At 50.4% G+C, this 10,514-nt stretch overlaps 1 protein-coding gene and 2 long non-coding RNA genes across 23 annotated transcripts in view; 2 read left to right on the forward strand and 1 right to left on the reverse strand.

Annotated features, from left to right (window-relative positions):
- LOC137858476 (uncharacterized) overlaps positions 1–659 on the forward strand; it is a 46,727-nt gene extending 46,068 nt beyond the window's left edge. For all 6 annotated transcript variants that reach the window (XR_011097765.1, XR_011097764.1, XR_011097768.1 and 3 more), the window contains one exon: positions 644–659. This is a non-coding gene — a long non-coding RNA (uncharacterized lncRNA). The remainder of the gene's footprint in view (positions 1–643) is intronic.
- LOC137858479 (uncharacterized) lies at positions 659–4,938 on the forward strand. 4 transcript variants are annotated; one of them, XR_011097777.1, is made up of 5 exons: positions 659–706; positions 856–975; positions 1,912–2,023; positions 3,346–3,473; positions 4,100–4,938. It is a non-coding gene; the product is annotated as an uncharacterized lncRNA (long non-coding RNA). The 4 variants fall into 4 exon arrangements; XR_011097776.1 differs by having other exon boundaries at positions 3,349–3,473; XR_011097779.1 differs by lacking the exon at positions 4,100–4,938 and adding an exon at positions 3,737–3,983 and having other exon boundaries at positions 3,349–3,473.
- A 2,052-nt stretch (positions 4,939–6,990) lies between these two features.
- Positions 6,991–10,514, reverse strand: part of COL6A3 (collagen type VI alpha 3 chain) — a 55,863-nt gene continuing 52,339 nt past the window's right edge. For all 13 annotated transcript variants that reach the window (XM_068686237.1, XM_068686235.1, XM_068686234.1 and 10 more), the window contains 2 exons: positions 7,531–7,701; positions 6,991–7,399 (listed from right to left, as the gene is read on the reverse strand). In XM_068686237.1, the coding sequence (XP_068542338.1) occupies positions 7,359–7,399; positions 7,531–7,701 (212 nt within the window). In that variant the 3' untranslated portion in view covers positions 6,991–7,358. The remainder of the gene's footprint in view (positions 7,400–7,530; positions 7,702–10,514) is intronic.

The following is a 10,514-nucleotide window of genomic DNA, read 5'->3' on the forward strand; positions in this document are numbered from 1 at the left end:
GCTGCTATTTGCACGGTTTGCCAGATCTGACTAAATTCCCCTTCTTTTCCACAAAATCTTACAGCAAGAAAATAATCAGGGGGAGCACCGGACAGACCCCAAGAGCACCTTCCCAGGACCTAGAAACACCCCTGCATGGTGCAAAGTTTGCCCAGCTCGGTGACCTCCCCACTTTATCCCTGCCGTAAGGCTCTGTAGAGCCATCCAGGCTTGTCCTCAAGCTTCTCCCTTTTTTTTTTTTTTTTTTTTTTTTCCCCTTTTCAGCCTCCTTTCCCCGCTCTCCCCCTCCTCCGCCAGGCTGGCAGCACCCCAGCCATGAGCTCACGCCGTTCGCTGCTGGGTCCCGGATGTGCATGGGAGGCAGCAGGACAGCAAAAAAAAATGAGTGCAGAAAAAAAAAATAAATAAATGAAGCTTTGTGCAGCTCCCGTAGGGTTTTGTTTTTTTTTTTAGGGGGGCAATAATCACAATAATGGGGGGAGCTGGGTCCTGTTTCAGGAGGACCACTGAGGTCTGAGCCACGGTGCGGGTTCAGAGATCTGCAGGAGGTGCAGAGCATCTTGCAGAAGCAGGTCTGCAGGGGGGACAGGTGGTACATTTAAATCATAATTTTGTTTTATTTTTTTTTTCTCCCCTTTTACAGCTCCCCAGGTATGGCATGATAAATTCGGGGTCACGGTGTCTCCCTTGGCGTAACCACCTGAAGGTATGTGCAAATGGAAAGAAGCACGGGGGGGCTCTGATTTTCACCTCTGCCTCCTACAGCCTCCTGGCACCAGGCACTGCACCTTTTCCTGCTTGCTGCTGTTTTAAAAGAGCGACCCAATTAATCTTGCTGGCATCCTTTTCTTGCAGGAAAATCCATACAAAGAGACATCAGGACCTTTGAGGCAGAATTGACAAGTGCCACTTGGTTTTGGAGCAGAGCCCGGACATGGGGCACATCCCAATGCAAGAGGGTGCAAAATACTCCAGGTAAAGCCCCCTCTGTGTCATCCCGAGGTGCTGGGGGTGCTTTGGTGCAAATATAACAACTGATGGAGCGTTATTTGTGCTCCGTGCTCTCCGGAGCCTCCCCTTGGCACTCAACAGGAGCTGCTGCGTGCTTCAGCTTGGGCACTGTGGCCTCGATTCCCAAACTCCTCCAACCCACCAAGGGCTGCTGTCGGCATTCCCAGGGCTTCGCAGCCGGGAAATAGCAGCCATCTCTGCGGAGAGCCTGATGTCACAAGATTTTTCAGCCTGATTTCCAGAGCAGCAGTCTGGATGCGCTTCAAACCTCTGACTGCTTTTTCCAACCAGCGTTGTTGCTTAGGATTTTGGGGGGGATTTTTTTCTTTTTTTTTTTTTTCCGGGCTCTCCCTTCCCCTGCTCTCAGCCTGTCTTGCGGAGCTGCCGATTGAGCAATCGGTGTCTGTTCCTTAGACACGTCACCGTGGAAATTCCTGAGATTGCTGGTGGGAACCCACACGAAATTAGCCCGGGCTGGGGAGGAGGAAGAGGAGGAGGAGAAGGAGGCAGCTGCCCAGGAGATGGGTTTGCTGCAGGAGCAAATCCTTTCTGCTTGTCCTCTCTGGGAGCAGCCACTTCCAAGGGCTGGCTGTCAAGAAGATTTGCGAGGGGCTGTTCTTCTCCCCTCTCCTTGTTACGTGACCACCAGCACCAGCCGGCCCCACAGAGGAACACAGCTTGCGCGGGGCTGAGCAGGACACAGCGCGCTCTTTTGCAATCAGCTTGGCTCTGGATTGCAAAAAAAAAAAAAAGCCTTTTTAATTTTTTTTTTTTCCCAAAAAAAATTAAAAAAGGAGTTGTTCCAGTGACTGCCTGTCACAAGGGGAAGAGGGGTGGGAATGAGGTGCCAGTTTCACAGCGCTTCTTGCTTATACTGAAATTCTCCCCTCTTGCTTTCAGGATGAAGCCACGCCAGGCACATGGGGGCTCATTTCGCTCTCCCCAGCAGCAGATGCTTTTGTGCTTGGTGGCCGAACCCAAAAATCTGCCTTGGCCTGCTGGGAAATGGGAGGTAAGAGGCTGTTTGGTGAGGACGCCCTGACTTGTCCGGCTTCAGGGAGCATCCTCCCTTGGGAATCGCTCGCTGGGAGAATTAGTATGGTTTTATTTTATCCCCTACCATGAGCTGCACATGGTCCACGTTATACCACTGTGGAGCAAGATGTAGCTCCTCTGTGGTCCACTGAAGGGTTTTTTTGTGTTAACACCTGCATTTTTGGGTTCCCCTCTGGGCTATGTGCTGCTTTTAGGCCCATATGGATGCCTACAACCTGCTCTGCATCTGGGTTTTCAGGTGCAAAGAAGGGGTGCTCCTAAGGGAGCACCCTCATGGCCACAAAAAAAGCACAGAGAGCAATAAAAGCATTTGAGGAGCTGGGTGTGCACATCTTCAGGGGCTTTTCCAAGCTCGTTTTTGACTTCCAGCAGTTTTGGAAGTAAGAAAATAAGGCAGTGAGTGTGGCACTGCCATGGGTTAGTGGGGAACGTCAGGCTCGCTGCAGTGAGCCTGATCAGTTCTCCCCATCTGCAGAATTAATCACTTAAAGCCTCTCAGGTTTCTACATCCAGTTCTTTGACCATGCTCAAAATCTGCAGGTTCCCTACACGGGCTATGTAACATACATTAATTACATACAAATTCAATGATTCCTGCCTTGTTTTCAAGCGTGATAACGCCTTTGGCCTTTGTGCAGGGGAGCCCCTCACATCTTGGATAAGGACCCCAGCAGCACACTGGGGTGGTTTCACCCCACAAGCTGCTGGGGTAGAAAGGGAATTTTTGGGTTTTCCTGCATTTTTCTCTGCTGGAGAAGGGAGCTGCAGCTCACCCAAGGGTATGGGGTGGCCTCTGGGAGCCATGTGTGCATCTTCCACCTGCCAAAGCAGGTTTGGAGGCTGTTTTTTTGGGCAGGTTTGAGAGCTGGATGTTATTCCCAGGTATTTCCCTGACCATGAGCTGAGCTAGGAGGGTGCATGCCTCAGTCACAGACCACTTGGGTTGGCGTGGTCCCCCTTTGGATCACCCATCCCAAAAGCTTGGTTGTCCCAAAATCTCCCCTTCCCTGGGATGGTGAAACAGCCACGCCATGTTTAAAAATATAGGTGGCATCCCCAAAGCTTCAGCCCCTCTATCTGCCCTCCCAGCCCCTCTTTCCAGGAGGCCAAAGGGGTGCCTGTGTGCGAGGCTTCAGACCCGAATCCTCAGGGTTACATCTCTGTGATAGCGGGATTTCGCGGAGCAAGGCGGTGAGGTCACGGCAGCCGGCCGCGCTTTTATTTCCGCGGGGTCTCTATAGCAGCCAGCGACAAAACAAAACATATATTCCTCCGAAGCAGAGTTTCCTGGCTGGTGGCGCTCATTTTTCTTTACGAGCTGACTTTGGAAGAGAGCGGAGCGGCAGCTCATGGAAACTGGGATGTCTTTCTCCCCGCTGTCTGCTCCTCCGTCCCGGCAGATAAAGGTTAGACATCTGTTTCGGATCTGCTTTAACCGAAGGACGGACCCGCTCCTGCCGTCCCATAAATCATGCAGAGTGCAGGCCCTGCTAATTGCTGGGGCTCTTTGTCCCAAGATGTCCAGTGCAGCTGTGGGCAGGCAGTGCCCACGCTTCCTGCCTTTCCCTAGCGGTCCCTCAGTGCTCTGAAGCTGGACGTGATCCACACGGTGAGGGTCTGGGGACTCCCACGTGCCCAAATCTCACTTGGGTACATCCCCTATTTTCAGGAGCACCCCGGGTGAAAAGGCACACGTTTCCCTAAAACCTTGACCTCAGAGTTATGCTTACAGCATAAGGCATTGCTTCAAGCGTGGCGTTCCTGGAAAACCCACGGAGATGTGTATCTGTACATTTAGGTTATTTTAGATTGGCTTCTTGTACCGATGCAATAAACTTAATACCGGCTAATAAAACATTTCAGAGCCACTTTGCCTCCCCTTGTAAAGGTTTCCCTAGATGGAGATAATTAAATGCGAAACTACAGCGTTAAGAAAACCCAACCAAGCGCTCAAAAGCTGGTGCTTTCCCACATTTAAGGGTCTGGCTGCAAAGCTTAACTCTGCTGCATATCCTCCTCTCCATTTTTACAGTACCGTCAGCACCATAAAGGATTACGTCTCGGCCCTGGTGTTGAGTCCTGTGGTTTTCACCAGCAGCCTCGTAGCTTGCTCGCATCCAAGGTCAGCACGGGGATCCATTTGGGGGAATTATTTAGACAAAGCTCTGCAGGGCTGACGTGTGCCATGCTGACCCTGTGTTGGAAACCCGCACCAAGTCTCAGTGAGGTTCAGACCAAGCAGGCTGGAGCAGGACGGGGAGGCCAAGTCACCTCTCCACTGACAGTGAGTGTTTTTACGAGATGTCCTGGCAATTAGTGGAAGAAGAGACGCAGCTGTTGATGCACTGAAAGATACAGTTTATAGGGAGTGATAATATCTTTTATTAGGCTCCAGAAAGCAGGATTTGGGGCACATGAGTCCTGTTCTGAGCCGCAGCTGAGGGTGTGAGAGCATCAGCCCCGCCACGGGGCACATCCTCCAGGGACTCACCGGGGCTCTGTGCCCCTGGGACAGACCTGAGCTCCCCAGGGTGCAGAGGCTTCGCTTCCAGTGGGGCTTTTATTTCAGCTTATGGGGAAATGCTGTGTTGAGACCAGCTTTTAGTTCTTTGCTGTCTCGTTATAGAGCAGGTGTTGAAGATTGATGTTGTACCTCTCAAAACAAAGGCGTAGGCATCATCAGATGGTGTGCGAGACGTTTGATATTAAGGGTAGAAGCCTGTGCTTTGAACCTAGTAAGCAAAAAACTGGGAAATTAATGGCTTCTCAGGCTTTTAATTTTTGATGCAGATTTAGATGGGGTGTCCTGCTTAAAGGATGGTGTCCCTGGACTGCATCATCCTTTGCTTCACACATCCATCCCTTGAATTCCTCAACACAGTGACTGCTGCGTGTCCTGTAGGATGCTGTGAAGCAATGGTTTCACCTAGGGCGGCTTGAACAAGAACACCTTAATTAGGATTGAGTTTGTAAGGAAGGGAAAACAGCAAGCACAGGGTTTAGAGAAGCATTTGGAGGTTTTCATGCTTTCTTTTTTTTTGTCCCCTGGCAACGAACCCAAGAGGAGAAGCGCATCGCTTCGTTGGGGCGGTGCTGAGCGGGACGCCTGCCCCGAGCTATTTTTACTCCTGGTCGCGTCCTGCAGCCACGCTGGCAGATGCTCTCCCAGCTGCAGATGACTTCCATGTGTAACCCCTTTTGGCTGCTGGCTGGGGGCCTAGGGCGTAGCTTGCTGCCTTGCAGGGCTCCTCAGAGCAGGGCCATGCCCAACACCCCGGGGGTCGGCAGCAATGGGGGTCCCTTCCCAGCCCGCACCTTCCCAAAGCCTTCCCTGGATCATCCAGGTTGGGAAAAGGGTAGGGTGGGAAGGATGAATCACAGGTCATTTTAACCTGGGTGCTCCCAGATTAAAAGGAGAGGCTGCGGAGGAGGCTGGAGCGTGGGATGTGTCTGCTCTGCAGGCAGGCAATGCTTAAAGGCCATCAGGGAAAAAGGGGGGTTTGCAGCATGCCCTCGGGGCACAGGGAAAAGCAGGGCAGGCTGCTCTGCCCTTCAGAGCAGCTACGGGGAAACAATTGCAATAAAAAATTTAAAAGAAACTGTAAAAAAAAAAAAAACAATTTTCCTTTTTAACGAAGCCCTTACAATGTGCTTGGTGCTGAGCAGAGCACAGCTGCCAGGGCTCAGCTCATGCAGGAACCCCAGCCAGGCACAAGTGGCTCGGTACTGTCCCCCCACAGGGACAAAGCCTGGAGCAGCCCCCGGGACCCATCTGCAGCCCCGCGCAGACCTCTTTAACCCTGCTGCTCCCAGGTTTTGCAGGATATTGTCTGGATTCACCTCAAACGACCCGGGGGCTTTGGAGAAACCCCTTTTTGGGGAATCCCTCTTTGGAGGAGCCCCTTTCCCAACAGTGACAGACACCCCCAGAGGTTGGTTGCTCCCAGGTGTTCATCTGCTTTGTGCTTTTGGGGCAGATTTTGCCTTTTTTTTTCTGACCAATTTTAGCTTCTTTAAGTGAGCCAAATAACTACTGGAATACCCTGTGGTCGCCATGGCCAAGGAGAACAAAGCAGACCCCCGGGGATGCCCATGTGGTTGTGTAGGTCGGAAGGGATCTCTGGATCTTCCAACACCCTGCTCAAAGCAGGGTCAGCTGAGGCTGGGTTGCTCAGAGCAATGTCCTGCCTCGTGTAAACCCCTCCAGGATGGAGATCTCATGGCCATCTCCTGGGACATCCCATCTTCCAGCTTTCCCAAGCTGGAAACCCCCAGGTTACCAGCAGCATCTCAGAGATTCCCCCCTGAATGTCCACGCTCCAGCCATCCTCCCTTTAAGGGCCATTAGGGATTTCACACCAAATAAATTGTTTCCAGACTGAAAAATCATTCCCCTGATGCCTACCACAGCTTTAAAAAGAATGGGACAAAAGCACGAGTTTCTCAAAACCTCCATTAGACTTTATTTAAAAGTTCTTTGTATAGACTTCCTGACACAGAGTCTACAATAAAAATAAAATCCCCACTCCAGCCCGCCCACCTCCCCCCAAGATTGCTTTGCTTTGTATTTTATAAAACAGACAACATTAGAAGAATGCCAGAGACATTCTACACCACAATTTAAAAATTCGTTAACTGAGGCCTTGGTCCCAGCAGTGCATTTGCATTCAGAAACCTTGCTTCCTTTGCCTCGCTAGTTTGGTTGGCCACATATGTTACAAATGCATACAAGAGATCTAGTTGGAAATCTAATCCAGCAAAAGGAGAAAAAAAAAAAAAAAAAAAAAGGGAAGAATGAAAAATTGAACCGCTTGTTTATCAGAATTAGCTACTCTCTTACTCGAAGGCTTTCCAAGTAAAGTTATGCTCAGTTATGAAAATGATAAAAGCAAGCACGTAACAGTTGCAGTGAAATTATTATGATTTCTTTTTTTTTCTTTTTTTTTTCTTTTTTTTTTAGATTTGCTGATTTTTGCATTGCCCGAATTGGAGAGAAAGGGTAATTTGGAAACGTGTTCAGACACAGTAACAATCTGCAATCAGGTAAATACTTCGCAACGTTGAAGCTATACAATATAACCCGGGCAGGGGTAGGACTCAGTCCACGAACAGTTTAGCACCATATTGATAGGTCATGTAGCAAAACACTTTCTTCAAGGTTTGCTTCGGGAGTTAAAAGCATGAAATAGTACAGTGCAAGGTAGTCTATACCCTTAGCTTCTATGGGGATAAGGTGGCGACGGCTGACGCTCCTGGCTGTCCCAGAGGTATGTGTTGGCAGGTCGCTGGCTCTATGTTCCTATCGTCGTCACCACGCCAGGGTTAATGTTGCCTGGGAAGGGTTGGTGGAGAAGGAGAAAATAGATAAGGTTGGGATGCTGGGGAAGGACCAGGGTGGCTGCCAGGACTTGCTGCAACCACTTGGGTCTTGCTAAGGCCTTGAGGAGGTGTGTGGGTGCTTACCGGGGACGCAAACTTTTTCACATTCTTTCTGCGTGTTAAATCGGTTCTCGTTGCCCCCGCAGCCGCCGTACCAGAACCTGGCGCAGCTCTTGGTCTTGGGGTCATAGTACCACTTCAGCACGAAGTCCCTGCAGGTCCCCTCTTCCTTCTGCAGCCGGCAGATATCCGTGGCTGCAAGGAAAAGCAGGAGCACCAAGGGTAAGCAAGAGGTCTGGGGCCCTGGGCTAAGCACGGGCTCTCTCGGTGTTTGTAAAGTGCCTGAGAGTAGGGCTGGCATGCGAGGTCAGAATGGGCAACCAAAGTCTAGGCTTTGCCTAGTCTCCTGAGACTAAACCCAGTCTTGAAGTTTGCAAAAAGAAGGGTTTTGGGTGTCCGTGCCCAGCGCTGAGCCCCAGGGGATGCATGCATCCACGCTAGGATGGAGCAAAGGCAGCGAGAAGGATGTGTGCTGCAAATCCAGGGGATTTGCAGGAAATGAGTTGGCGGGCATCAACTGGGTTGCAAGGGAAAAAGTATTTTTACCATCATTTTCCAATTAAAAAGCGTGGCTTTCCCTGAAAAGAGGAATCTTCTGTGTGAAGATGCTTCTGGACCTACCGCGTGCTGCCCCACAGCATCCCACTTCTCTTACTGGAAAAGTGGTGGACAAAATAACAAAGCATGTGTTAAATGTGTTAAATTAAATAATTAAATTGCCAACTAAATAAATAAATAACTTTTTTTTTTTTTTTTTCCCCAAAATGAAAAATAAACCGAGATATGCAGAGTACACCAGCAACAAGTGGTCAGGAAATCCAGGACCTGAAATTGCCTTGTGATAACCTCGTCTTAGGACTGCGCCCTTTGTAACACGCTACAGGCCGCGTGCCAGGAATCAAGGTACTCTGTCCTACCAGAAACAGGGTCCCAAATATCCACGAGTGGATATATGGAAAAGTATAGAGATATAGCGCAAATGTACCAAAGGGTGCGTTTGCAAACAAGTTTCTTTGGGGTCTGATGAGAGGAAAGGCTTGCTAAACCCTGATAAAATGTTCACAGGAAGAAGCGCACAGAAGATTATCCCCGAAATCCCAACTAGAAAGTAGGTCTGGCAGCAAATCCTAGGAAATAAGAAAGTGCTGGTGGCAGGTTTGCTTTGGAGGAAATTGTGGCGGGTGCTGGCGGCTGCCCAGCACCCAGGAATGCTGCAGCCAGCAGGACAGGGGGAGGCAAAAATCGGTGTCACGGACCCTACACTGACCAGACCCCAGGGACGGACAGGTCCTGCCTAAAACCTCCCTACCTGCTCATTTCAATTGCATTTTCCCTCTTTTTTGCATGCTGTGAGCATGGGGCCGAGTGGGTCAAACCCAAGCAGTGGCCAAGGTTTGGGGTAGGGGTTGGGAACATGCCCTACTGGGAGAGGAGAAATGTTGGAAGGGTCCCCTCCTGCCCACTGATGGTATTGTTTGTTCTGCTCTAAAAGCAGCTTGTTGAAGTCTTCATTTTTTAATTTCTGCTTTTCCTAGGAATTTGAAATCAATATTGACCTTCCGATTCAAGCTCTGCTATCATGCGCCGGCAGCCAAAAGTTTCCCCATCCCTTTGGCAGGCTCTTTTCCTTTGGGGTTCAATTTTTTAAGAAATCCTCCTCTCTTCTTTCCTGTCATTCCGGAATACTGAAAGCCAGCAGATGCAAACACAAGGACTACTGCTCCAATCCCAGTGCACCCCCTCACGAAGCCAACCAGCCAGAAAACACACAGCTTCTGGAGTGGTAAGACATTTTTTTTCGACAGCACAGGATCTGGGCAGCCCAGTGTTTGGACCCCACTGTCCCTTTTGAGACTGGCAGTGGCTCTTGGGATCAGCCGAGGCACTGAGAAATTCAACAAACACTTTGGAGGCAGATCTGATTTGCTGGCTTCAGGAAAGCAGCTGCGCTATCATAACTGAAAAAAAAATCCCTTGAATCATAACCTTCAGTTTGCCTGCCCTAATATTCACACCATGTGGGGTGGTGCCACACGAGTGGGGTTTTTAATTCATCCTGCAGAGAAAATGTGTCTGGGCTCCTCAGCTGCACTTAGATTTAATTTTGTCATGGTAAAAAAATATATATAAAAAGTCTATAAATTGCAGCAATTAAAGGTTATCAGAGCACTTAAAGGGGTTCCCAGGGGGAGATGCATCTGGAGCACGCCCAAAGAGCCCTGAGGTTTGGGAGGCCAAGGCATTTCTCAGCACTGCACCTGGCTCCGGTCCTTGCAATGGGCTGAACCGAGAGCCCAGCCCAATACCCAGCATTTTAAAAGCTGAGCTGCAAGCCCCTATGTCTCCTTTTCCACGGTGGATTCAAGCTGTGGTTTAGCAGAAACCAAAAAGAGAAGAGGGAGAAAGCAGTGAATGGAGCGAGGGGACCCTGGCGGGGCGGGCAGAGACACGAGCATCCCTCCAGGGCCCCTCGGTTGCTTTTCTTGACTCTCTGCCCAGGGCAGAATGGCGCCAAGTTCGTGAAATATCAATTTAGCCTGAACAACAGTTGCTGGAAACATCATCAAGGCATGTGATGATGATCAGAAGGGGCTGGATGAGGGGCCGGGGCGAGCGGAAAGGCGCGCCCTCCGGAGAAAAGCACATCAGCGAGGCTTCCCCGCTCCGTCAGGGTGAAACCCCGGTCCAGATTGATGCCACAGGTTTCTGCACGAGCCATGTGCTGATTCCTCTGGCCAAAAAGACCCCAGACTGCAACCAGATTTGTCCATGATGCCTGGTTGTAGCACTGTGCAATCTCCTTTTGGAGCAGCTGCTGCCCCAGGTGCCTGGGGGTGGAAAGGCTGGACCGAGGCTGCACCATGGCCGGGGGCAAGAATGCCCAAGTCTGATTTAAGGAGCCTAAAATCCACGCAAGAAAACCAAACGGGTGGGAGGGGGCCTTTTCTAACAGGATTAAGGCCCTGCCCTCAGTACCAGAGCTTGCATTGCTCCCGGGTTTCCCCCAT

This window comes from Anas acuta, chromosome 6 (genome assembly GCF_963932015.1).
Source record: "Anas acuta chromosome 6, bAnaAcu1.1, whole genome shotgun sequence".
Taxonomy (NCBI): Eukaryota; Metazoa; Chordata; class Aves; order Anseriformes; family Anatidae; genus Anas; species Anas acuta.